The 24,897-nt window shown below is 44.6% G+C and overlaps 1 protein-coding gene and 1 non-coding gene across 21 annotated transcripts in view; one reads left to right on the forward strand and one right to left on the reverse strand.

Annotated features, from left to right (window-relative positions):
• The window catches only part of CDK12 (cyclin dependent kinase 12), a 109,065-nt gene that overhangs the window by 14,077 nt on the left and 70,091 nt on the right, over positions 1-24,897 (forward strand). For 17 of the 20 annotated variants that reach the window (XR_002517874.2, XR_002517873.2, XR_002517878.2 and 14 more), the window contains 4 exons: positions 15,616-15,684; positions 16,307-16,483; positions 18,698-18,837; positions 20,453-20,623. Coding sequence is in view for 9 of the 20 variants with exons in the window: in XM_021928298.2 (XP_021783990.1) it covers positions 15,616-15,684; positions 16,307-16,483; positions 18,698-18,837; positions 20,453-20,623 (557 nt within the window). In the remaining 11 variants the exon portion in view is untranslated. The remainder of the gene's footprint in view (positions 1-15,615; positions 15,685-16,306; positions 16,484-18,697; positions 18,838-20,452; positions 20,624-24,897) is intronic. The other 3 variants (XM_017950050.3, XM_003912930.5, XM_003912929.5) reach the window with 1 other exon arrangement.
• Positions 8,338-8,442, reverse strand: LOC116271092. The gene has a single exon (XR_004179538.1). It is a non-coding gene; the product is annotated as a U6 spliceosomal RNA (small nuclear RNA).

The following is a 24,897-nucleotide window of genomic DNA, read 5'->3' on the forward strand; positions in this document are numbered from 1 at the left end:
GTCATGCCACTGCACTACAGCCTGGGCGACAGAGCGAAACTCTGTTTCAAAACAATATATATGTATTTCTTTAATATCTTGACAGGACTAACTAGGCATGTACCACCAAACACACTTGCTTTAGCAGTGACATGTGATGGCAGTCTTTGTGTTACGGTTTGCTTATTCTACTGCAATCCTATGCTCTTTGGGATGTGAATTACATTTATTGAAACGAACTTTTCATTGTAAGCACAAAATTAAGTGCCACTGATCTTGCATCCTAGCCTAATTCCCAGGCCTCTGTTCCTTTCAAGGTAATAATTGTAGTTTTATTTCATTTTATTTTGAGACAGGCTCTGGCTCTGTCCCCCAGACTGGAGTTCAGTGATGCGATGTAGGCTCTTTGCAACCTCTGCCTCCCAGACTCAGGTGATCCTCCCACCTTAGCTTCCTGACTAGTTGAGATTACAGGTGCACGCCACCACATCTGGCTAATTTATTTTTTGTAGAGATGGGATTTCATCATGTTGCCCAGGTTGGTCTTGAGCTCCTGGACTCAAGTGATCCATTGCCTTGCCTTCCAAAGTGTTGGGATTACAGGCATGAACCACCACTCCCAGCCAATATTGGTGATTTGAATGATGATACATTGCAGCCCTCTGGGTGAGAAAGTATGCTTTTTCATATTTACCCTCTGTTCCTTTAAAGAAGATGCAAATACAGTAAATGGAAAGGGGGAGAAAAATTTTAAGAAATGGCCCATCACTATTTATAGAAAGAAATATGATGTGTGATGTTTCCTTTTTTTTTTTTTTTTTTTTTGGCGTGACCAGACTGCCAAAATCTGATTTTTTATTTATTTATTTTTTCAGACGGAGTCTCTTACTGTTGCCCAGGCTGGAGTGCAATGGCGCGATCTCGGCTCACTGCAACCTCCTGGGTTCAAGTGATTCTCCTGCCTCAGCTCCTCTGAGTAGCTGGGATTACAGGCATGTGCCACCATGGCTGGCTAATTTTTGTAATTTTTAGTAGGGACAGGGTTTCACCATGTTGGCCAGGCTGGTCTCAAACTCCTGACCTTAAATGATCCTCCCACCTCGGCCTTCCAAAGTGCTGGGATTACAGGCGTGAGCCGCCACATCCAACCCAAAATGTGATTTTAAATAAAAATTCCACATACTCTTTCTTTTTTTTTTTTTTTTTTTTTTCGACAGAGGGCCGCCCTGTCGCCCAGGCTGGAGTGCAGTGGCTGAATCTCAGCTCACTGCAAGCTCCGCCTCCCAGGTTCACGCCATTCTCCTGCCTCAGCCTCCCGAGTAGCTGGGACTACAGGCGCCCGCCACCTCGCCCGGCTAGTTTTTTGTATTTTTTAGTGGAGACGGGGTTTCACCATGTTAGCCCATGTTGGGATGGTCTCGATCTCCTGACCTCGTGATCCGCCCGTCTCGGCCTCCCAAAGTGCTGGGATTACAGGCTTGAGCCACCGCGCCCGGCCTCCACATACTCTTTCTAACATTAATAGGTATTTATAGACTGAGCTTTGTGGATGTAATCCCAGCACTTTGGGAGGCCATGGTGGGAGGATTGTTTAAGGCCAGGAGTTCAAAACCAGCCTGGACAACAACATAGTGAGACCCCATCTCTATAAAACATTTAAAAATTAGTTGGATGTGGTGGCAGGTACCTTTAGCCCTAGCTACTTGGGAGGCTGAGGCAGGAGGATCACTTGAGCCCAGGAGTTCAAGGCTGTGGTGAACTGTGATTGGGCTGCTGTACGCCAGCTTATGAAAGAGACCTTGTCTTTAAAAAGAAAATTTTAATTAAAAAAATAATAATAACAAATTCTGCCACGTGATGAAAATTACAGAAGAGAAGACGAGAACCTGAATTTTCCTTTTTTTTTTTTTTGAGACGGAGTCTCTCATTATTGCCCAGGCTGGAGTGCAGTGGCAATCTTGGCTCACTGCAAACTCTGCCTCTCAGGTTCAAGCGATAGAATCCAAGTGGCTGGGATTACAGGTGCCTGCCACCATGCCCAGCTAATTTTTTGTATTTTTAGTGGAGACGGGGTTTTACCATGTTGGCCAGGCTGGTCTGGAACTCCTGACCTCGTGATTCGCCCGCCTCGTCCTCCCAAAGTGCTGTGATTACAGGTGTGAGCCACTGCACCCAGAACCGAACCTCAAATTTATGTGAAAAAAATTAACTTGAGGTCCAAAATATAGATAGATAAAAGCCAAAGATAAAAAGATAAAAGCCATATTCTTATAGATTTGTTGGAAAAGGAAATAGTTGAGCATTATCCAAAGGGACCCTAGCCCTTTAGCTATAGGAACCTCATTTCAATACTTGTTTACATAGTGACTAGAACATTAATATGGGTAAGAATCTTGAATTTTTTTTTTACTTCAGAAAAGTGTTTAGGAAACAAAAAGAATCTTGATTTTTTTTTTTTTTCTTTTTTTTTGGAGACAGCTTCTCTCTCCATAGCCAGGCTGGAGTGCAGTGGCAAGATCTTGGCTCACTGCAACTTCCCAGGGTTCAAGCAATTCTCCTGCCTCAGCCTCCCAAGTAGCTGAGACCACAGGCACGTGCCACCACACCCAGCTAATTTTTGTGTTTTTTTTTTTTTTTTGAGATGGAGTTTTGCTCTGTCGCCCAGGCTGGAGTGCAGTGGCCGGATCTCAGCTCGCTGCAAGCTCCGCCTCCGGGGTTTACGCCATTCTCCTGCCTCAGCCTCCCAAGTAGCTGGGACTACAGGCACCCGCCACCTCCCCCGGCTAGTTTTTTGTATTTTTTAGTAGAGACAGGGTTTCAGCAGGTTAGCCAGGAGGGTCTCAACCTCCTGACCTCGTGATCTGCCCGTCTCGGCCTCCCAAAGTGCTGGGATTACAGGCTTGAGCCACCACGCCCAACCTCTTTGTATTTTTAGTAGAGGTGGGGTTTCACTCTATTTCGGCTGGATGATCTCAACTCTTGATCTCGTGATCCATCTGCCTCGGCCTCCCAAAGTACTGGGATTACAGGTGTGAACCTCCGTGCCACACCTAATATTATTTTATTTATTTATTTTTTGAGATGGAATTTTTGCTCTTGTCACCCAAGCTGGAGTGCAGTGGTGCGATCTCAGCTGCATCCGCCTCCTGCGTTCAAGCGATTCTCCTGCCTCAGCTTCCCAAGTAGCTGGGATTGCAGGTACCTGCTACCACACTCAACTAATTTTGTATTTTTAGTAGAGCCTGGGTTTCGCCTTGTTGGCCAGGCTGGTCAGGAACTCTTGACCTCAGGTGATCTGCCTGCCTTGGCCCCAACAAAGTGCAGAGATTACAGGCATGAGCCACTGTGCCTCGCCTTTTTTTTTTTTTTTTTTTGAGGCAGTTCTGCTCTGTCACCCAGGCTGGAGTGCATTGGGGTGATCTTGGCTCACTGCAACCTCCACCTCACAAGTTCAGGCGATTCTCCTGCCTTAGCCTCCTGAGTAGCTGGGATTACAGGCGCCCACCACCATGCCTGGCTAATTTGTGCATTTTTATTAGAGATGGGGTTTCACCATGTTGGTTACGAACTCCTGACCTTAAATGATCCACCTGCCTCGGGCTTCCAATGTGCTGGAATTACAGGTGTGAACCACAGGCCTGGCCGTAATCTAATTATTATTATTGTTATTATTATTTTTGAGACAGTCTTGCTCTGTTGCCTAGGCTGGAGTGCAGTGGCGCGATCTTGGCTCACCACAACCCCCACCTCCAGGGTTCAAGCGATTCTCCTGCCTCAGCCTCCTGAGTAGCTGAGACTACAGCTGTACCTGGTGTGTGCCACCATGTCTGGCTAATTTTTGTAGTGGTGGTTTTTTTTTTTTTTTTTTTTGAGATGGAGTCTCTGTTTCCCAGGCTGGATTGTAGTGGCGCGATCTTGGCTCACCACAACCTCTGCCTCCCAAGTTCAAGTGATTTTCCTGCCTCAGCCTCCCAAGTAGCTGGGACTATAGGCGCATGCCACCATGCCCGGCTAAGTTTTTTGTATTTTTAGTAGAGACGGAGTTTCACTATGGTGGTCAGGCTGGTCTCGAACTCTTGACCTTGTGATCCACCTGCCTTGGCCTCCCAAAGTGCTGGGATTACAGAAGAGCCACTGCGCCCAGCTAATTTTTGTATTTTTAGTAGAGACGGGGTTTCACTACCTTGACCAGGCTGGTCTTGAACTCCTGACCTCAGGGTCTGTCCCTCGGCCTCCCAAAGTAGTGGGATTACAGGTATGAGCCACTGCACTGGGCCGATCTAATTATTCTTAAACATGTTTTTTTTTTTTTAGCCACCTCCTCCTCCAGCTCTTTTTTAAGAGACGGGGTCTTGCTCTGTTGCCCAGGTTTGTCCCAAACTCCTCAACTCATGTTATCCTTCTACCTTGGCATACCTGAATGCTGGCATTACATGTGTGAGCTGCTGAGTTTGGCCATGATTTTTTTTTTTTTTTGAAATGGATTCCCACTGTCACCCAAGCTAGAGTGCAGTGGCTCAATCTCAGCTCACTGCAACTTCTGCCTCTGGGGTTCACACGACTCTCCTGTCTCAGCCTCCCCAGTAGCTGGGACTGCAGGCACATGCCACCACACCCAGATAATTTTTTTGTATTTTTAGCAGAGACAGGGTTTCACAATGTCAGCCAGGCTGGTCCCGTCCCGAACTCCTGACCTCAGGTGATCCACCTGCCTTGGCCTCCCATAGTGCTGGGATTAGAAGCATGAGCCACTGTGCCCAAGCCTGGCCATGATTATTATCAGTTTTCTACGTATAAATAAATTATTAAGGGTAGAAAAATGGAAATAGGCCAGGTGCTATGGTTTATTCCTATAATCCCAGCCTTTTGGGAGGCCAAGACAAGAGGATTACTTGAGCCCAGGTGCTTGAGACCAGTCTAGACTACATAGCCAGACCCTGTTGCTACCATTAAACAAAAAAAAAAGGGCATGATAGCATGCATCTGTGGTCTGAGCTACTTGGGAGACTGAGGTGGGACGATTACTGGAGCTTGGAAGGTCGGAGCTACAGTGAGCCATGATCGCACCACTGCACTCTAGCCTGGATAACAGTGAGATGTATCAGAAAAAAAAAAAAAAAAAAGAAGATGAGAGTGTCTTCCATGAGCAATTTTTTTATTTTAAATTCATGATGTGTTTCTGTTTCTATTTTGTGTGTGTGTGTGTGCTGATACATCCATGTACCAGTTGCTCCATATCCATGTACTAGCTGCTCCTATCTTTGACATGAGAAGTAATTTTTACGTAGGAAAACTTTTAAAAAAGAAATCTAAAAGTTTCATAAGGAACTCACTTATATTCTCTCTTTTATCTTCTCACCTGAGACTGCAGCAGCATGGATGTTGAGAATGTGACTTACACATCTTTTTATTACCTACAGTACCTTATGGATGAAATACAGAATGCAATTAGTAAATGTTGGTTATTTTAATTGATGGGTAAATAAAACTTCTAATGGAGCCAGGATCAGGGCTTGTGTGAAATGACAGTGGACATGTAAAATAAGTCAGTGTGCACATAAAGAACATAAAGCCTACATTAGAGGGTTTGTCTGCTTTTTTTTTTCCCCCAAGACGGAGTCTTGCTCTGTTGTCCAGGCTGGAGTGCAGTGGCATGATCTCGGTTCACTGTAGTCTCCACCTCTCAAGTTCAAGCAATTCTCCTGCCTCAGCCTCCCAAGTAGCTGAGACTATAGATGGCCACCACCATGCCTGACTAATTTTTGTATTTTTAGTAGAGACAGGATCTCCACATGTTGGCCAGGCTGGTCTCAAATTCCTGACCTCAGGTGATCCACCCCCCTTGGCCTCCCAAAGTGCTGGGATTACAGGCATGAGTCACCGCACTGGCTTTTTTTTTTCTCCCCCTGAGACGGAGTTTTGCTCTTGTTGCCGAGGCTGAAGTGCAATGGCATGATCTCGGCTGACTGCAACCTCCACCTCCTGGGTTCAAGCGATTTTCCTGCCTCAGCTGCCTGAGTAGCTGGGGTTATAGGCCCCCGCCACCACGCCCAGCTAATTTTTATATTTTTAGTAGAGACGAGGTTTTACCATCTTGCCCATGCTGGTTGCGATCTCCTAACCTCATGTGACCCACTCATCTGGGCCTCCCAAAGTGCTGGGATTATAGGCATGAGCCACCGTGTCCAGCCTAGAGGATTTAGTGTCATTTTGGGAAAAGAATGAAACTTTACTTTTTTTTTGAGACAAAGTCTTACTTTGTTGTCCAGGCTGGAGTGCAGTGGTGTGATCTTGGCTCACTGCAACCTCCGTCTCTGAATCCCAAGCGATTCTCCTGCCTCAGCCTCCTGAGTAGCTAGGATTGCAGGCATGTACCACCATGCCCAGCTAAAATTTTTTTTTTTTTTTTTTTTTGAGACGGAGTTTTGTTAGTTGCCCAGGCTGGAGTACAATGGTGCAATCTCAGCTCACTGCAACCTCTGCCTCCTGGGTTCTATCGATGCACCTTCCTCAGCCTCCCAAGTAGTTGGGATTCCAACTGATTTTTTGTATATGTAGTAGAGACAGGGTTTCACCATGTTGGCCAGGCTGGTCTCGAACCCCTGATCTCTAGTGATCCACCTGCCTTTGCCTCCCAAAGTGCTGGGATTACAGGTGTGTGAGCTAGCACACCCAGCCGAAACTTTTCTTTCAAACATATATTTTGAGTAGGAGTGTACTAGTTCAGGTATCAAATACAATAGTGAATTTAGCTAATGGTATTTCAAAAGCCTTTCTCATTTGTGGTCTACAATTCTTGTTTTCAAGAAGCAGGGCAGCCCACATCCAACATAGTACAGTCTACATGACCATAGCTATTAATGAATATATTCCTGCCTTAAGTAGATCATCTGTATACTTTTCTTAGAAATTTCAGTTAACCGGCTGGGAGTGGTGGCTCACTCCTGTAATCCCAGCATTTTGGGAGGCTGAGGCCAGCAGATCACCTGAGGTTGGGAGTTCCAGACCAGCCTGGCCAACATGGAGAAACCCTATATCTACTAAAAATACAAAATTAGCAGGGTATGGTGGCACATGCCTGTAATCCCAGCTACTTGGGAGGCTGAGGCAGGAGAATCCCTTGAACTCAGGGGGTGGAGGTTGCCGTGAGCCAAGATCATGCCATTACACTCCAGCATGGGCAACAAGAGCAAAACTCCTTCTCAAAAAAAAGAAATTTCAGTTAAGCACATAGAATTTTTAAAATCATCTTTTCTTCTTTGTCTTTTTTTTTTTTTTTTTTTTTTTTTTTGTGACAGAATCTCACTGTCACCCAGGCTGGGGTACACTGGTGTGATCTTGCCTCACTGCAATCTTCACCTCCTGGCCTCAGCCTCCTGAGTAGCTGGGACTACAAGCACAATGCCTGGCTGGCTTTTTTTTTTTTTAATTTTTGGTAAAGACCAAGTTTTGCCATGTTGCACAGGCTGGTCTCGAACTCCTGAGCTCAAGCAGTCTGCCCACCTTGGTCTTCCAAAGTGCTGAGATTGCATGTGTGAGCCACTGCGCCCAGCACTTCTGCTCTGCTTTTCTTTTTTCTTCTTTTTTTTTTTTTTGAAACAGAGTCTCGTCCTGTTGCCCAGGCTGGACTGCAATGGCGCTATCTCGGCTCACTGCAACCTCCACCTCCCAGGTTCAAGTGAGTCTCCTACCTCAGCCTCCCAAGTAGCTGGGATTACAGGCGCATGCCACCACGCCTGGCTAATTTTTTGTATTTTTAATGGAGATGGGGTTTCACCAGGTTGGCCAGGCTGTTCTCTTAACTCCTGACCTTATGATCTGCCTGCCTTGGCTACCCAAAGTGCTGGGATTACAGGTGTGAGCCACCGCACCTGGCTTTTTTTTTTTTTTTTTTTTTTTCGATACAGAGTTTCGCTTTTTATTGCCCAGGCTAGAGTGCAATGGTGTGATCTCTGCTCACTGCAACCTCTACCTCCTAGGTTCAACCAATTCTTCTGCCTCAGCCTCCTGAGTAGCTGGATTACAGGCACGTGCCACCATGCCCCACTAATTTTGTGTTTTTAGTAGAGATGGGGTTTCACCATTTTGGCCAAGCTGGTCTGGAACTCCTGATCTCAGGTGATCCACCTGCCTCTGCCTCCCAGAGTGCTAGGATTACAGGCTTGAGTCACCTCACCTGGCCTTGCTCTGTTTTTCTAATAGCCTTGTTCATTTGGAGTGTACTGAACTTCAAGGGGAGTCTACATTATTTTTAAAGGCTGTATCTCTGTAAGTTCAGTACATTCCAAATGAACCAGGATTTTCCTAGTAGAATGGGATGCTTGGTTTCCATTTTTTATGTACGTAACTAAACTTTTTTTTTTTAGGGAACACTTCATGAATTTGTGTCATCTTTGTGCAGGGGCCGTGATAATCTTTTCTGCATTGTTCCGGTTTTAGTGTATGTGCTGCCGAAGTGAACACTCAACAAAATTTTTTTTTGTTTTTCCGAGACAGAGTGTCTCACTGTCACCCAGGCTGGAGTGCAGTGGTATGAGCTCAGCTCACTGCAGCCTACCCCTCCCAGGTTCAAATGATTCTTGTGCCTCAGCCTCCCAAGGAGCCGGGATTACAGACATGTGCCTCCATGCCTGCTGATTTTTGTATTTTTAGTGGAGAGGGGTTATGCCATGTTGGCCAGGCTGGTATCTAACTCTTGGCCTCAAACAATCCACCTGCCTCAGCCTTTCAAAGTGCTGGGATTACAGGTGAGATCCACTATGCCTGCCTCAACTAAATTTTTTTTTTTTTTTGAGACAGAGTCTCACTCTGTCACCCAGGCTGGAGTGCAGTGGCACGATCTCGGCTCACTGCAACCTCCTCCTCCTGGATTTAAGCGAATCTGCTGCCTCAGTCTCCCAAATAGCTGGGATTACAGGCTTGTGCCACCACGCATGGTCTAAGTTTTGTATTTTTAGTAGAGACAGCGTTTCACCATGTTGGTCAGGCTGGTCTTGAACTCCTGCCCTCAAGTGATCCACCCGCCTTGGCCTCCCAAAGTGCTGGCATTACAGGTGTGAGCCACCTTGCCCTGGCTCAACTAAATTTTTGATAAAAGTTTGTAAATAGCAGTGAAATCACTGTTTCTTTTTTTTTTTCTTTTTCAGAGACAAGTTTTCCCTTTGTCGCCCATGCTGGAGTTCAGTGGCCTGAGCATGGCTCACTGTAGCCTCTACTTGCTAGGCTGGAGCGATCCTTCCACCTCAGCCTCTCAAGTAGCTTGGACTACAGGCGTGTACCATCATGCCTGGCTAATTTTTGTACTTTTTTGTAGAGATGGAGTTTGACTGTGTTGTCCGGGCTAGTCTTGAACTCCTAGACACAAACAATACACCTGCCTTGGCCTCCTAAAGTGTTAGGATTACAGGCGTGAGCCACCATGCCTGGTCTGAAATCACGTTTTAAACAACAAACTTCAAGGGGAAGGAGATAAATGATCATGTTTAAAGTAGTTTACGCTGTTAAAATTGGCAAATTATCTATTGAAAAATTCAGTGTGTTTTTTTTTTTTTTTTTTTTTTTTTTTTTTTTTTTGAGAGGCAGTTTCGCTCTGTCGCCCAGGCTGGAGTGCAGTGGTGCGATCTTGGCTCACTGCAACCGCTGCCTCCAGGTTCAAGTGAGTCTCATGCCTCAGCTTCCCAAGTGGCTGGGATTACAGGAACAAGCTACCACACTTGGCTAAGTTTTTGTATTCTTAGTAGAGACAGGGTTTCACCATGTTGGCCATGCTGGTCTCGAACTCTTGGCCTTAAGTGATATGCCTACCTCAGCATCCCAAAGAGCTGGGATTACAGGTGGTAGTCACCATTCCTGGTCTATATTCTTTTTTTTTATTAACAGTATTTTTATTAGAAGTGTTTCCATTATACCCGCAGATTCAGTTCTGTCATCACAGATTCCAAAATACTATTCATATTCTAAAAGTTGGGCAGTCCTAGAGCTTGGTAGGTTTTTAAATTACACATGTATTATGAAACCTAATTACCAAATGTGAATTTGTGTATAGGTATAAATAGGGAACTAGGAACTACTGATATGGATAGGGTATATCAGCGCTTCCTGGTAGTGACTTTTCAATTAATGACTGATGTATAGTATCTGTTCCCCTGTGATAGACTCATTTCGCATGTACCATATGTCCTCAACCCTTTATAATACTGAGTGTCCTATGCTAAAGGTGATAATGTTAAGCATTGTAGTTTTGAGGCTGTCATTAAATTTTCAAGTTTCAAGGTTTTAAATTCCAACATTGGAATTTGTTGAAACAGGATTTGACCTCTATTCAAATTGTATATCCTGAACTGGTAGGACATAACCTATCAAACACTCATTCTGTCTGGAAATAAACATGCTAAAAATGTAGTATTTTAGAAGCAATGTACATTTTTCATACAGATTCAATATCCCTAATCCAAAAATCTAGAAATCCTCCAAAATCGGAAACATTCTGAGTGCTGACATGATACTCAAAGGAAATGCTCATTGGAGCTTTTCAGTATTCATATTTTTGCATTGAGTATGCTCATCCAGTATAATGCAAATAATCCAAAATCTAAAACTTTTTAAAATTTGAAACACTCTGGTTTGAGGCATTTTGGATAAGGGAGTACCTAACCTGTATTAGCACTTTATTTGAACTCATAAAGTAAACATTGGAGAAAACAAAACCTAAATATGAAACACAGACTGGCTGGTCATGGTGGCTGATGCCTGTGATCCCAGCACTTTAGGAGGCCAAGGCTGGAGGATTGCTTCAGGTAGGAGTTTGAGACCAGAGTCTGGGCGTCCCATCTTTTTTTTTTTTTTTTTTTTTTTTTTTTTTTTGCGGGGAGACAGTCTTACCGTGTCGCCAGGCTGGAGTGCAGTGGCTCGATCTCGGCTCACTGTATTCTCCACTTCCCAGGTTCAGGGAAGTGGAGAATACTCAGCCTCCTGAGTAGCTGGGACTAGAGGCGGGTACCACCACACCTGGCTAATTTTTTTTTTGTATTTTAGTGGAGACAGGGTTTCACCATGTTGGCCAGGATGGTCTTGATCTTCTGACCTCATGACCCCCCGCCTCGGCCTCCCAAAGTGCTGGGACTATAGGCGTGAGCCACTGTGCCTGGCCCCTGTCTCTTAAAAAAAAAAAAAAAGAAAAAAAATTAGCCAGCTTGGTTGTGTACACCTGTAGTCTCAGCTACTTGAAATGTTGTGGTGGGTGAATCACTTGAGCCTCGAGGCTGCAGTGAGCCATGATTGCACCACTGCAGTCCAGCTTGGGTGACAGAGCAAGATCCTGTCTCCAAACAAACAGACAAAAAGCCATAGACTGAATTTATTTGCAATGATGATGAGATAATTAAAATACCTTAATTTTTCTTTTTTTCTTTTTCTTTTTTTTTTTTTTGAGACAGAGTCTCACTCTGTCACCCAGGCTGGAGTGCAGTGGGGTGATCTTGGCTCACTGCAACCTCTGCCTCCTGGGTTGAAGCAATTCTCCTTCCTCAGTCTCCCGAGTAGCTGGGATTTCAGGCGTGCACCATGCCCAGCTAATTTGTGTATTTTTAGTAGAGATGCGGTTTCACCATGTTGGCCAGGCTGGTCTTGAACACCTGACTTCAGGTGATCTGCCTGCCTTGACCTTCCAGAGTGCTGGGACTACAGGCGTGAGCCCCTGCACCCTGCCTGTGTGTGTGAGAAAAACAGAGTCTTGCTCTGTCACTTAGACTGGAGTGCAGTGGTACAATCATGGCTCACTGCAACCTTGACCTCCCTCCCTGGCTCAAGTGATCCTCCCACCTCAGCCTCCATAGTAGCTGGGACGAGAAGTGCATGCCACCAGGCCCAGCTAACTTTATTTTTTTTAGAGATAAGGTCTCACTGTGCTGCTCAGGCTGGTCTTGAACTCCTGGGCTCTCGGAATCTTCCTTTCTTGGCTCCCAAAGTAATGGGATTACAGGCATGAGTCACCGTGCTCAGCCTGATTTCTCTTGTTCTTCTAGTGAAGCCAAACCAAGAAGAACTCTATTTTGAATAATGAGAAATTGAGATTTGTAAAGAATATTCTGACAGTGGTTGAGAAATTACAATTTTTTTTCCCTGAACATCTTAAAAATTAGAATAATTTAAAAACTCTGTATTGGCTGGGCACGGTGCCTCTTGTCTGTAATCCCAGCACTTTGGGAGGCTGAGGTGGGTGGATCATGAGGTCGGGAGTTCGAGTCCAACCTGGCCAATATGGTGAAACACCCCCCCACTCCGTCTCTACTAAAAATATAAAAAAACTAGCTGGGCGTGTTGGCACACGCCTGTAGTCCCAGCTACTTGGGAGGCTGAGGTGGGAGAATCTCTTGGACCCAGGAGGCAGAGGTTGCAGTGAGCCGAGATTGCACCACTTTACTCCAGCCTGGGCAATAGAGGGAGACTCCGTCTCAAAAAAAAAAAAAATCTATATTACATTGTGACTCAAAGAGTTTTCTGGTAATGAGCTTTGTTCCTAGGATGGAAAAATCTGAGTGCACATTATAATAATGTTGTATGTTTATCTGTCTGAAACTTTATTAACAGAAAGTTTCAGATGATCATTTTACACTCCATTGACTACCCCAGTTCTGGTTGATGTGGTACAAACTAACCTGTATTGTATTGTATTCTGTCTGATTTACAAGGGATTAAAACGATAAAAATTGGCAGGAGTCAATAGCCGTTGAGATTTATGTTCTTATATTTTGACTAAATGACATTCTTTTATGGAAAGTATTTAAAATTTCACACAAGGGGCAACAGTATTCTTTAAAAAGATACATTGCAAGAGATAGATCTTTGTGGTCTAGGAAATATTCATGCAAAGCACCAATGTTTTCCTTTATAACTACTTGTCATAAAAATAGAGAAGATTCCCTGTGGTTAAGGTTCTCAGATCTTTTTCAACCATCTGATACTGTGAAGGAATAGAGAAGACCTATGTGGCCTGATTTTATTTGTAGACATGAGTTAGTCTATTATACTATAGATGTCTTATTTTTTCTGAGGATGTGCATGGCACAATTTTTTTTTTTTTTTTGAGAGAGTCTTGCCCTGTCACCCAGGCTGGAATGCAATGGCACGATCTTGGATTACTGCAACCTTGACCTCCCCAGTTCAAGTGATTCTCATGTCTCACAATAGCTGGAACTACAGGCATATGCCACCATGCCCAGCTAATTTGTTTGTTTGTTTGTTTATTTGTTTTTGAGATGGAGTCTCACTCTGTCGCCCAGGCTGGAGTGTAGTGGCACCATCTCGGCTCACTACAAGCTCCGCCTCCCGAGTTCACGCCGTTCTCCTGCCTCAGCCTCCCTAGTAGCTGGGACTACAGGCGCCTGCCACCGTGCCCAGCTAATATTTTTTTGTATTTTTAGTAGAGACGGGCTTTCACCGTGGTCTCAATCTCCTGACCTCGTGATCCGCCTACCTCAGCCTCCCAAAGTGCTGGAATTATAGGCATGAGCCACCGAGCCCGGCCCAATTTTTGTATTTTAATAGAGACGAGGTTTCACCATGTTGGCCAGATTGGTCTTGAACTCCTGGGCTCAACTGATCGGCCTGCCTTGGCTGCCCGAAGTGTTGGGATTATGGGCGTGAGCCACCACATCCGGCTCTTGGCACAAAATTTGTCTATCACTTATTAATAAATTGAGATAGGCAAAAAATTGTATCTGGGCCATACGTGGTAGGAGGTGAGGCAAGAGGATCACTTGGGGAGGTCCAGGAGTTTGTGGCTAGCCTGGGCAATATGGCGAGACCTTGTCTCTACAAAAAATTTTAAAAATCAGCTGGGTGTGGTGGTATGTGTCATGGTCCCAGTTTCTTAGGAGGCTAAGCTGGAACTGTTGCTTGAGCATGGGAAATTGAGGCTGCAGTGAGCCATGATTGTGTCATTGCATTCCAGCCTGGGCAACAAAGTGAGTCCCTGTCTCAAAAAAAACAGGATTGAAAACTGACTTTTCTGATCTATTCCTGGAAAACTATCTTTTTACAAAATCCCACTGACTACTATAATTTGCTGATTATTATGAGAGGCTTCTGCCACCGTGTGGCTTAATAATTCTGAAATAGTTGCTTGGACCCTTTCTCCTTAGATATTTAGTTTGATGATATCTGTTTTGGCTGGTCAGAGAGGCTTGCTGTCTGCTTTGAAGTGAACAGAATGATTCAGTATATTTTTCATTAGTTTTGACTTACAGCTTAGCTATATTTCTATTTTTTTTGTAAATATCTTCGACAATTTATATTTCTTACAGGCAAAGCATTCTAAAATACTATTTCTTTTTGCCAAGGTTTTTGTACCTCTTTAGCAATAGAATAGTATTAAATTGTTGAGCTCTTCTTGTTTGTTATTTAAATCTTTGCTAAAATGTAGTGTAAATTCAATGAACTCCATGAGTTGCAGTGATACTTTGTGAATTTAAGATGATTACTTCCTGCATTTTATTTCTATTTTTAAATTTTTTATATTTTGAGACAGAGCCTCCCTTTGTTGCCCAGGGTGGAGTGCAATGGCATGGTGATGGCTTACTGTGGCTTTGACTTCCTGGGCTCAAATGATGCTCCCACCTCAGGACTGCCCGTCACCATCTGCCCCCAAGTGGCTGGAACCACACACATATACCACCATGCCCAGCTAATTCTTTTTGAGACAGAGTCTTGATGTCACCCAGACCGGAGTGTAGTCATGCAATCTCGGCTCACTGCATCCTCCCCCTCCTAGGCTTAAGCAATTCTCCTGCCTCAGCCTCTCGAGTAGCTGGGATTACAAGGCACACAACACCACACCTGGTTAATTTTTTTTTTTTTTTTTTTTTTTTTGAGATGGAGTCTCACTCTGTCTGTTCGGCTGGAGTGCAGTGGTGTGATCTCAGCTCACTGCAACCTCTGCCCCTGGGGTTCAAGCAGTTCTGCCTTAGCCTCCTGAGTAGCTGAGAGTACAGGTGCACACCGCCACGCCTGGCTAAATTTTGTATTTTATTAGAGACTGGGTTTCACTGTGTTGCCCAGGCTGGTCTCTAACTCCTGAGTTCAGGCAGTCTCCCCACCTCGGCCTCCCAAAGTGCTAGCTAGGATTATAGGCGTGAGCCACCGTGCCTGGCCAATTTTTGTGTTTTTAGTAGAGACGGTTTCACCAGGCTGAGCAGGCGGATCTTCAACTCTTGACCTCAAGTGATCTGCCCGCCTCAGCCTCTCAAAGTGCTAGGATTACAGGCCTGAGCACTGTGCCTGTTCTAATTTTTTTTTTTTTGAGACAAGAGTTTCGCACTGTCGCCTGGGCTGGAGTGCAATGGCACGATCTTGGCTCACTGGAACCTCTGCCTCCCAGATTCAAGCAATTCTCCTGCCTCAGCCTCCTGAGTAGCTGGGATTACAGGCACTTGCTACCATACCCGGCTAATTTTTTGTAGTTTTAGTAGAGATGGGGTTTCCCTATGTTGGCCAGTCTGGTCTCGAACTCTTTACCTCATGATCTGCCTGCCTCAGCCTCCCAAAGTGCTGGGATTACAGGCGCAAGCCACCGTGCCCAGCCTATTTTTTTTTTTTTTTTAATTCTTTGTAGTGATAGGGTCTCACTGTGTTTTCCAGGGTGGTCTCAAACTCCTGGCCTCAAGCAGTCCTCGTGCCTCAGCCTCCCAAAGTGCTGGGATCACAGGGGTAAGCCACTATGCCGAGGTGAATTTTATTTCATCTTGATAAAAATCTGAATAAAATCTTAGGAACGATATATTAAGAGTTTGATGAAGGGAACTGCAAGTAATATCACAAATAAAATGATCGTTTCTTTAATGTACTATAGATTTCTTTTTATAAAATTTATCTCAGCTGGGCACGGTGGCCCACGCCTGTAATCCCAGCATTTTGGGAGGCCGAGGCGGGTGGATTAATTGGGACCAGGAGTTCAAGAGCAGCCTGGCAAACATGGTGAAACCCCATCTCTACTAAAAATACAAAAATTAATTGGGCATGGTGGCACATGCCTGTAATCCCAGCTACTTGGGAAGCTGAGGTAGGAGAATCTCTTGAACCCGGGAGGCAGAGGTTGTAGTGAGCCAAGATCACACCACTGCATTCCAGCCTGGGTGACAGTGATACTCTGTCTCAAAAAAAAAAAAAAAAAGTGTCTTTAGTTGTGGTAAATTATATTTTTTAATGTTACAGGTCTTTTTCCTTAAAAATGAGATGTAATCTTTTAGTAACCAGGCATTATGATCTTTGAAAATTTTTATTTGCATATCTTTAATTGTAATTTTGTCATCTCTTCCCCTTTATTGTTTAGTCCAAAAGAAACTCTTCCTTCAAAACCTGTGAAGAAAGAGAAGGAACAGAGGACGCGTCACCTACTCACAGACCTCCCTCTCCCTCCAGAGCTCCCTGGTGGAGATCTGTCTCCCCCAGACTCTCCAGAACCAAAGGCAATCACACCACCTCAGCAACCATATAAAAAGAGACCAAAGTAAGTTTTTGGAGGAATCTATCTTTCATGATAGTTTTCTCCCTTCCTTTTGAACTAAATCTCTCATGTTTCTTCTATAACCTATACCAGTAAGATCATAGAAGTTTGGTCCCAAAGTATACCTTTTATTTTATTTTAGTGGACAAAAGCCTTCCTTGGAGACCCAGGTCATTCATCTGTGCCCTCAGATACCCAACTCTGTTTTTAGAACAACAGAAAATTCCCAAATCCAGATATACTATGAACATTTATGTCATTATGTCTTTTTTATTCATAATATTTAGAGTACTGAGGAAGAATAAAAGCTTTTTAAATTCAGGATGTGTCAATCATGTACACATTAACGAAAAATTAATAGATGTGGGATTTTTTTTCTGAAAGCATATAAATTGTCATGCCATAAATAGAGTATAATCTGGGTCTAATCTTCTGATTGTTAGCATTTCTCTCTTAACAATAAAAATAGTTATTTATTGAACACGTATTATTGTCATAGTTTTATATATATATATTTTTGAGACGGAGTTGCGTTCTTTGTTGCCCAGGCTGGAATGCAGTGGTGCTGTCTCTGCTCATCACAACCTCTGCCTCCCTGGTTCAAGCGATTCTCCTGCCTCAGCCTCCCGAATAGCTGGGATTATGGGCACACGCCACCACACCAGGCTAATTTTTGTATTTTTAGTAGAGTTGGGGATTTCACCATGTTGGCCAGGCTGGTCTCGAACTCCTGACCTCAGGTGATCCACCGCCTTGGCCTCCCAAAGTGCTGGGATTATAGGCATGAGCCGCCGTGTCTGGCCTTATATTTTCATAGTAGCCTTAGCATGTAGCGATTAATTTCCCATTTTATAGTTGAAGCCATACCTGAGAGAGGTGAGAAAGTAAGCAATCTGTTATTTCAGCTTATGTCTTCCTAAAGCTATAGCCTTGTGCCTTAGACACTGTGAGAGACTGTGTATTTTTTTTTTTTTTTTTTTTTTTGAGACCGAGTCTCACTCTGTCACCCAGGCTGGAGTGCAGTGGTGTGATCTTGCTCACCGTATCCTCTGCCTCCTGGATTAAAGCGATTCTCCTGCCTCAGAGTAGCTGGGAGTACAGGTGTACACCACCACACCTGGATAATTTTTGTATTTTTAGTGGAGACGGGTTTCACCTTCTTGGTCAGACTGGTCTTGAACTTCTGACCTCGTGATCCACCTGCCTCAGTCTGCTAAAGTACTGGGATTACAGGCAGGAGCCACCGAGCCCGGCTTGTTTATGTATTTTATGTTAGGTTTTTATTTATTATTTATTTATTTATTATTTATTTATTTATTTTTGAGACAGAGTCTCACTCTGTTGCCCAGGCTATTGCCCAGGAGTGCAGTGGCGCAATCTCTGTTGCCCAGGAGTGCAGTGGCGCAAACTCCACTCACTGCAACCTCCGCCTCCCAGGTTCAAGCGATTCTTCTGCCTCTGTCTACCAGGTAGCTGGGACTACAGGCACCCACCACCATGGCCGACTGCGTCTTTATATATTTCATATCGTTTAATTTCTGACTTTTTAGTAAAAAATACATAAAAGATACTCCACAGGAGTGGCTGGGTGCGGTGGCTCACGCTTGTAATCCCAGCACTTTGGGAGGCCGAGGCGGGCGGATCATAGGGTCAAGAGATCGAGACCATCTTGGCCAACATGGTGAAACCCCATCTCTACTGAAAATACAAAAATTAGCTGGGCGTTGTGGCGCCTGCCTGTAGAGTACTAAGGAAGAATAAAAGCTTTTTAAATTCAGCTCGTGACAGAGCAAGACTCCATCTCAAAAAAAAAAAAAAAAGATACAGGAGTTAGTGAAATCATCATAAAAGAATCCTTTTTCTTTGACTAGGTTTCATTTTCTTTTTTTTTGAGTTGGAGTCTCGCTCTGTCACCCAGGCTGGAGTGCAGTGGCATGACCTTGGCTCACTGTCACCTCTGCCTCCTGGGTTCAAGCAATTCTCCTGCCTCAGCCTCCTGAGTAGCTGGGACTACAGGCACCCGCCACCACGCCCAGCTAATTTTTTGTATATTCAGTAGAGACGGGGTTTCACTGTGTTAGCCAGGGTGGTCTCGATCTCCTCACCTCGTGATCTGCCTGCCTCGGTCTCCCAAAGTGCTGGGATTACAGGCGTGAGCCTCCGTGCCAGGCCAACTTCATTTTCTTAAATAACTGTTTTGTTGTTTTTCCTTTTTAGAATTTGTTGTCCTCGTTATGGAGAAAGAAGACAAACAGAAAGCGACTGGGGGAAACGCTGTGTGGACAAGTTTGACATTATTGGGATTATTGGAGAAGGAACCTATGGCCAAGTATATAAAGCCAAGGACAAAGACACCGGTAAATATTGCCACAAAATTTTAGATGTCAGAATGTTAACAATTTAGCATTCCTAATATCTTAAGTGGACTTAGCAAAAGTAAATTCTGATGTGTTTTTCTTTTTTTTTTTTTTTTTTGAGGCGGACTCTTGCTCTGTCCCCCAGGCTGGAGTGCAGTGGTGTGATCTCACTGCAAGCTCCGCCTCCCGGGTTCACGCCATTCTCCTGCCTCAGCCTCCTGAGTAACTGGGATTACAGACCATGTGCAACCACACCTGACTAATTTTTGTTGTTTTTAGTAGAGACAAGGTTTCACTATGTCATCCAGGCTGGTCTTGAACTCCTGACCTCAAGCAGTCTGTCTGCCTCGGCCTCCCAAAGTGCTGGGATTGTAGGTGTGAGCTGGGATTATAGGTGTGAGCGCTGGGCCTTGTTTTATTTTTATTTTTTGATACGGAGTCTTGCACTGTCATCCAGGCTAGAGTGCAGTGGGTCAGTCTCTGCTCACTGGAGGCTCTGCCTCCTGGGTTCAAGTGATACCCCTGTGTCAGCCTCCTGAGTAGCTGACATTATAGGCACATGCCACCAAGCCCAGCTAATTTCTGTATTTTTAGTAGAGATGGAGTTTTACCATGTTGGCCAGGCTTGAACTCCAGGCTGGTCTCAAACTCCTAACCTGAAATGATCCACCCACCTCAGCCTCCCTAAGTGTTGGGATTACAGGCGTGAGCCACCATGCTTGGCCAAATTTTTAGTTCTAATTTTGTCTCCAAAAGTTAATTGAGTAGATCAAAGGTTTCCAAAAGAATACTGTAATTATAACTTTTAAAACTCTCCAGCTGGGTGCGGTGACTCATGCCTATAATTTCAGCACTTTGGGAGGCCAGGTGGGCAGATCACAAGGTCAGGAGATTGAGACCATCCTGGCTAACGTGGTGAAACCCCCGTGTCTACTAAAAATAGAAAAAATTAGCCGGGCATGGTGCCACACGCCTGTAGTCCCAGCTACTCAGGAGGCGGAGGCAGGAGAATCACTTGAACGTAGGAGGCGGAGGTTGCAGTGAGCGGAGGTCACGCCACTGCACTGCAGCCTGGGTGACAGAGCAAGACTGTCTCTAAAAAAAAAAACAAAACTCCATATCTTAAGATAAAATTAAAACCAAGAAAGGGAATACAGAATTTCCTTTTTTGTTTTTTTATTGAGAAGGAGTCATCCTGTCACCCAGGTTAGAGTGCAATGATGCGATCTCGGCTCACTGCAATCTCTGCTCACTGCAACCTCTGCCTCCTGCGTTCAAGCGATTCTCCTGTCTCAGCCTCCTGAGTACCTGGGATTACAGGCGTCCACCACCATGCCCGGCTAATTTTTGTATTTTAGTAGAGACGGGATTTCACCACGTTGGCTAGGCTGGTCTCGAATTCCTGACCTCAGGTGATCCGCCCACCTGCTGGGATTACAGGTGTGAGCCACTGCGCCCAGCCTAGAGTTTACTTTTTAAAGGTGTATAAGTATCTTGTGTGTAAGCATTAAAGTAAGCACTAAGTTTGTCTTCCAGAGCAAGGGCATATATTGCTGGTTCACAATAGTGGCCAAAAATGCTCATTGGTAATAACAGTTTACATTTGTTTCGGCAGGAGAACTAGTGGCTCTGAAGAAGGTGAGACTAGACAATGAGAAAGAGGGCTTCCCAATCACAGCCATTCGTGAAATCAAAATTCTTCGTCAGTTAATCCACCGAAGTGTTGTTAACATGAAGGAAATTGTCACAGATAAACAAGATGCACTGGATTTCAAGAAGGATAAAGGTACCAGCAAAGAATCACATTTTTACAGGGTAGACTGGTTCAATCTTTGCCTTTCTTTTTTCTTTCTTTCTTTCTTATTTATTTATTTATTGTCAGACAGAGTCTCACAGTGTTGCCCAGCCTGGATTGCAGTCGTGCAGTGTTGGCTCACTGCAACCTCTGCCTCTCAGGTTTAAGTGATTCTTGTGCCTCAGCCCCCAAGTAGCAGGGATTACAGGCATGCGCCATCATGCCAGGCTTATTTTTGTATATTTAGTGGAGGGGGGGTTTCGCTATGTTGGTCAAGCTGGTCTCAAACTCCTGACCTCAGGTGATCCGCCCACCTTGGCCCCCCAAAGTGCTGGGATTACAGGAGTGAGCTACCATGCCTGGCCTCGTGTGTGTGTGTGTGTGTGTGTGTGTGTTTTTTTAAATTATAAAATAATAAGTGAATGAATGGATATGATGCATGTATGCCTTTGGTGGAAAAACTGAAAACATAGAAGAAGAAAAAGAAGATGGTAGTAGTTTATCTCCTATTTTCTCCCTATATGCTACCACCATCCATGGGAAACCACTGAAGTATTAATACATTTTGGTATATTTGCTTTTAGTTCTTTTTTTTTTTTTTTTTTTTTTTGAGACAGAGTTTCACTCTCTCACCCAGGCTGGAGTGCATTGGCTCTGTCTTGGCTTACTGCAACCTCCACTTCCCAGGTTCAAGCGATTCTCCTCCCTCAGCCTCAGCCTCAGCCTCCCAGGTAGCTGAGTAGCTGGGATTACAGGCACGTGCCACCACTCCCAGCTAATTTTTATAATTTTAGTAGAGACCAGGTTTCACCATGTTGACCAGGCTGGTCTCGAACTCCTGACCTCAGGCAATCATCCGCCTCTGCCTGCCAAAGAGCCGGGATTACAAGGGTGAGCCACCACACTCAGCCCTGCTTTTAGTACTTTGAAAGCCCTGCTTTTTAGTACTTTATGCCATATCTACTGTATTTATTTTAACAAAGCTAAGATCAAAGGTTATTTAGTGTTGTATAATAACCAATTATTATAAAGGTTATTTAGTGTTGTCATAAGCAATTTCTCATATCATTAACACATTTTAATGGCTATGCATAAACATGAACCCAAATTTACCAGTCCCTGTTGAGCAATTAGTTGCCAATTTTCAATTAAAAAAAAAATAATAGGCCAGGTGCAGTGACCCCTGTAATCCCAACACTTTGGGAGGCCGAGTCGGGTTGATCACCTGAGGTCAGGAGTTCGAGACCAGCCTGGCCAAGATGGTGAAACCCCATCTCTACTAAAAATACAATATTTAGCTGGGCATGGTGGCAAGCACCTGTAATCTTCAGCTGCTTGGGAGGCTGAGGCAGGAGAATCATTTGAACCCGGTAGGCGGAGGTTGCAGTGAGTCGAGATCACGCCATTGCACTCCAGCCTGGGTGACAAGAGCAAAACTCTGTCTCAGAAAAAAAACCCCAAAAACATAATAGCAATGCCTTGAGTATCTTTCTGCATAAATCTTTGCATTATGATTTATTTTCATTGTATAGCATTTTTGATGTAAGAGTTATTTGGTCAAATGGATTTTCATATTTAATGTCAGATTCCTTTTAAGAAAAATAGTATGTCCAGTGGGTGTCCATCTCAGTGTATCATCCCCAACATTGAGTATATCTTTTTTTTTTTTAATTTTGAGAAGGAGTCTCACTCTGTCGCCCAGGCTCAAGTGCAGTGATGCGGTACAGCGACACAATCTTGGCTCACTGCAACCTCCGCCTCCTGGGTTCAAGTGATTCTCCTGCCTCAGCCTTTGGAGTAGGTGGGATTACAGGCACACGCCACCACTGCCGGCTAATTTTTGTATTTTTATTAGAGACAAGGTTTCGCCATTTGGCTGGGATGGTCTCAAACTCCTGACCCCAGGTGATCGCCCACCTCGGCCTCCCAAAGTGCTGGGATTACAGGCGTGAGCCAGTGTACCCGGCCAAGTATATCTTTTTTAAAAATTGTCATCTGGGTTAGGTGTGGTTGCTCATGCCTATAATCCCAGTACTTTGGGAGGCCAAGGCAGGTGGATCACCTGAAGTCAGGAGTTTGAGACAAGCCTGGCCAACGTGGTGAAACCCCTCTCTACTAAAAATGCAAAAATTCACTGGGCATGGTGCTGGGCACTTTTAATCCCAGCTACTGGGAAGGTTGAGGCAGGAGAATTGCTTGAACCCGGGAGGTAGAGGTTACAGTGAGCCGAGATAGTGTCGCTGTACTTGAGCCTGGGCAACAGATCAAGACCCTGTCTCCAAAAAAAAATTGTCATCTGGATAGGTTAAGTATGATATTATTATTTTATATATTATTTTAATTTAATTTTTATTTTTTGAGACAGAGTCTCAGTGTGTCACCCAGGCTGGAGTACAGTGGTGATCATAGCTCATTACATCCTCAACCTCTAGGCTCAAGTGATTCTCCATGCCTCAGCCTCCTGATTAGCTGAGACAACAGGCATGCACCACCACATCCAGCTGATTTTTTATATTTTTAGTAGAAACGGGATCTCTCTATGTTGCCCAGGCAGGTCTCTAACTCCTGGGCTCAAGCGGTCTGCTCATCTTAGCCTCCTAAAGTGCTGGGATTACAGACACCGCACCCAGCCAATGTCACTTTGGATTATATTCCTAATATTTTGGGTTTTCTCTGTGTTACTACTTTTACTTTCTCTCCCTCTCTCTTTCTCTCTTTTTTTGTTTTTTGAGACAGAATCTTGCTCTGTCACCCAGGCTGCAGTGCAGTGACATGATCACAGCTCACGGTAACTGAACTCCTGGGTTCAAGTGATCCTCCTGACTCACCCTCCCAAGTAACTAGGACTAGACAGCACTCCTGGCTGATTTTTAAAAATTTTGGTAGAAACAGGATTTTGCTGTGTTGCCCAGCCTGGTCTGTCTTTTTTTTTTTTTTTTTGAGACAGAGTCTCACACTGTCGCCCAGGCTGGAGTGCAGTGGCATGATCTCTGCTCACTGCAAGCTCCGCCTCCCAGGTTCACCCCATTCTCCTGCCTCAGCCTCCCGAGTAGCTGGGACTACAGGCGCCCACCACCACGCCTGGCTCATTTTTTTGTATTTTTAGTAGAGACGGGGTTTCACCGTGTCAGCCAGGATGGTCTTGATCTCCTGACCTTGTGATCTTCCCATCTTGGCCTCCCATAGTGTGGGATTACAGGCGTGAGCCACCGCGCCCGGCCATACTTCTTTTTTTTTCGTTTTTTGTAGACAGAATCTTGCTTTCTCACCCAGGCTAGAGTACATTGGTGCAATCACAGCTTATTGTAGCCTCGAACTCCTGGGCTCATATGATTCTCTTGCTTCGGCCTCCCGAGTGTCCAGGAATACAGGCAAGCACCATCACACCTAGCTAATTTATAAATTTTTTTGTGGAGATGGTGTCTCACTATTTTGCCCAGTCTGGTTTCCAAAGCTCAGGCAATCCTCTCACCTCAGCTCCTCAAAATGTGGGGATTACAGGCATAAGTCACTGAACACAGCCCCAAATTTAAGGGATTGAATTCGTTGATTCATTTTTCTCTCAATTTTTAAATACTACGATTTTATTTTTTTCCTTTCTTTTTTTTGAGACGGAATCTTGCTCTTTTTGCCCAGGCTGGAGTGCAGTGCCGCTGTCTTGGCTCACTGCAACCTCCGCCTCCCAGGTTCAAGCAATTCTCATGCCTCAGCCTCCCTGAGTAGTTGGAATTACAGGTGCATGCCACCACGCCCAGGTAATTTTTGTATTTTTAGCAGTTAGGGTTTCACCATGTTGGCGAAGCTTGTCTCGAACTCCTGACCTCAAGTGATCTGCCCACCTTGGCCTCCGAAAGTGCCGGGATTACAGGCATGAACCCAGCCTCTTTTTTTTTTTTTTTTTTCTTGAGATGGAGTTTTGCTCTTGTTGCCTGGGCTGAAGTGCAATGGTGCAGTCTTGGCTCACTGCAACCTCTGCCTCCTGGGTTCAAGCGATTCTCCTGCCTTAGCCTCCCATGTAGCTGGAATTATAGGCGCCTGCCATCATGCCTGACTAATTTTTGTATTTTTTTTTAGTAGAGATGGGGTTTCACCATGTTGGCCAGGTTGGTCTCGAACTCCTGACCTCAGGCAGTCCTCCTGCCTTGGCCTCCCAAAGTGCTGGAATTATAGGCGTGAGCCACCACGCCCGGCCAGTACTATGAATTTCACTAATAATTTATAACACATTTATTATGCTGTCCCTGGCATATTGAGTCCTGTTAACT

Source organism: Papio anubis, chromosome 17 (assembly GCF_008728515.1).
Source record: "Papio anubis isolate 15944 chromosome 17, Panubis1.0, whole genome shotgun sequence".
Classification (NCBI taxonomy): domain Eukaryota; kingdom Metazoa; phylum Chordata; class Mammalia; order Primates; family Cercopithecidae; genus Papio; species Papio anubis.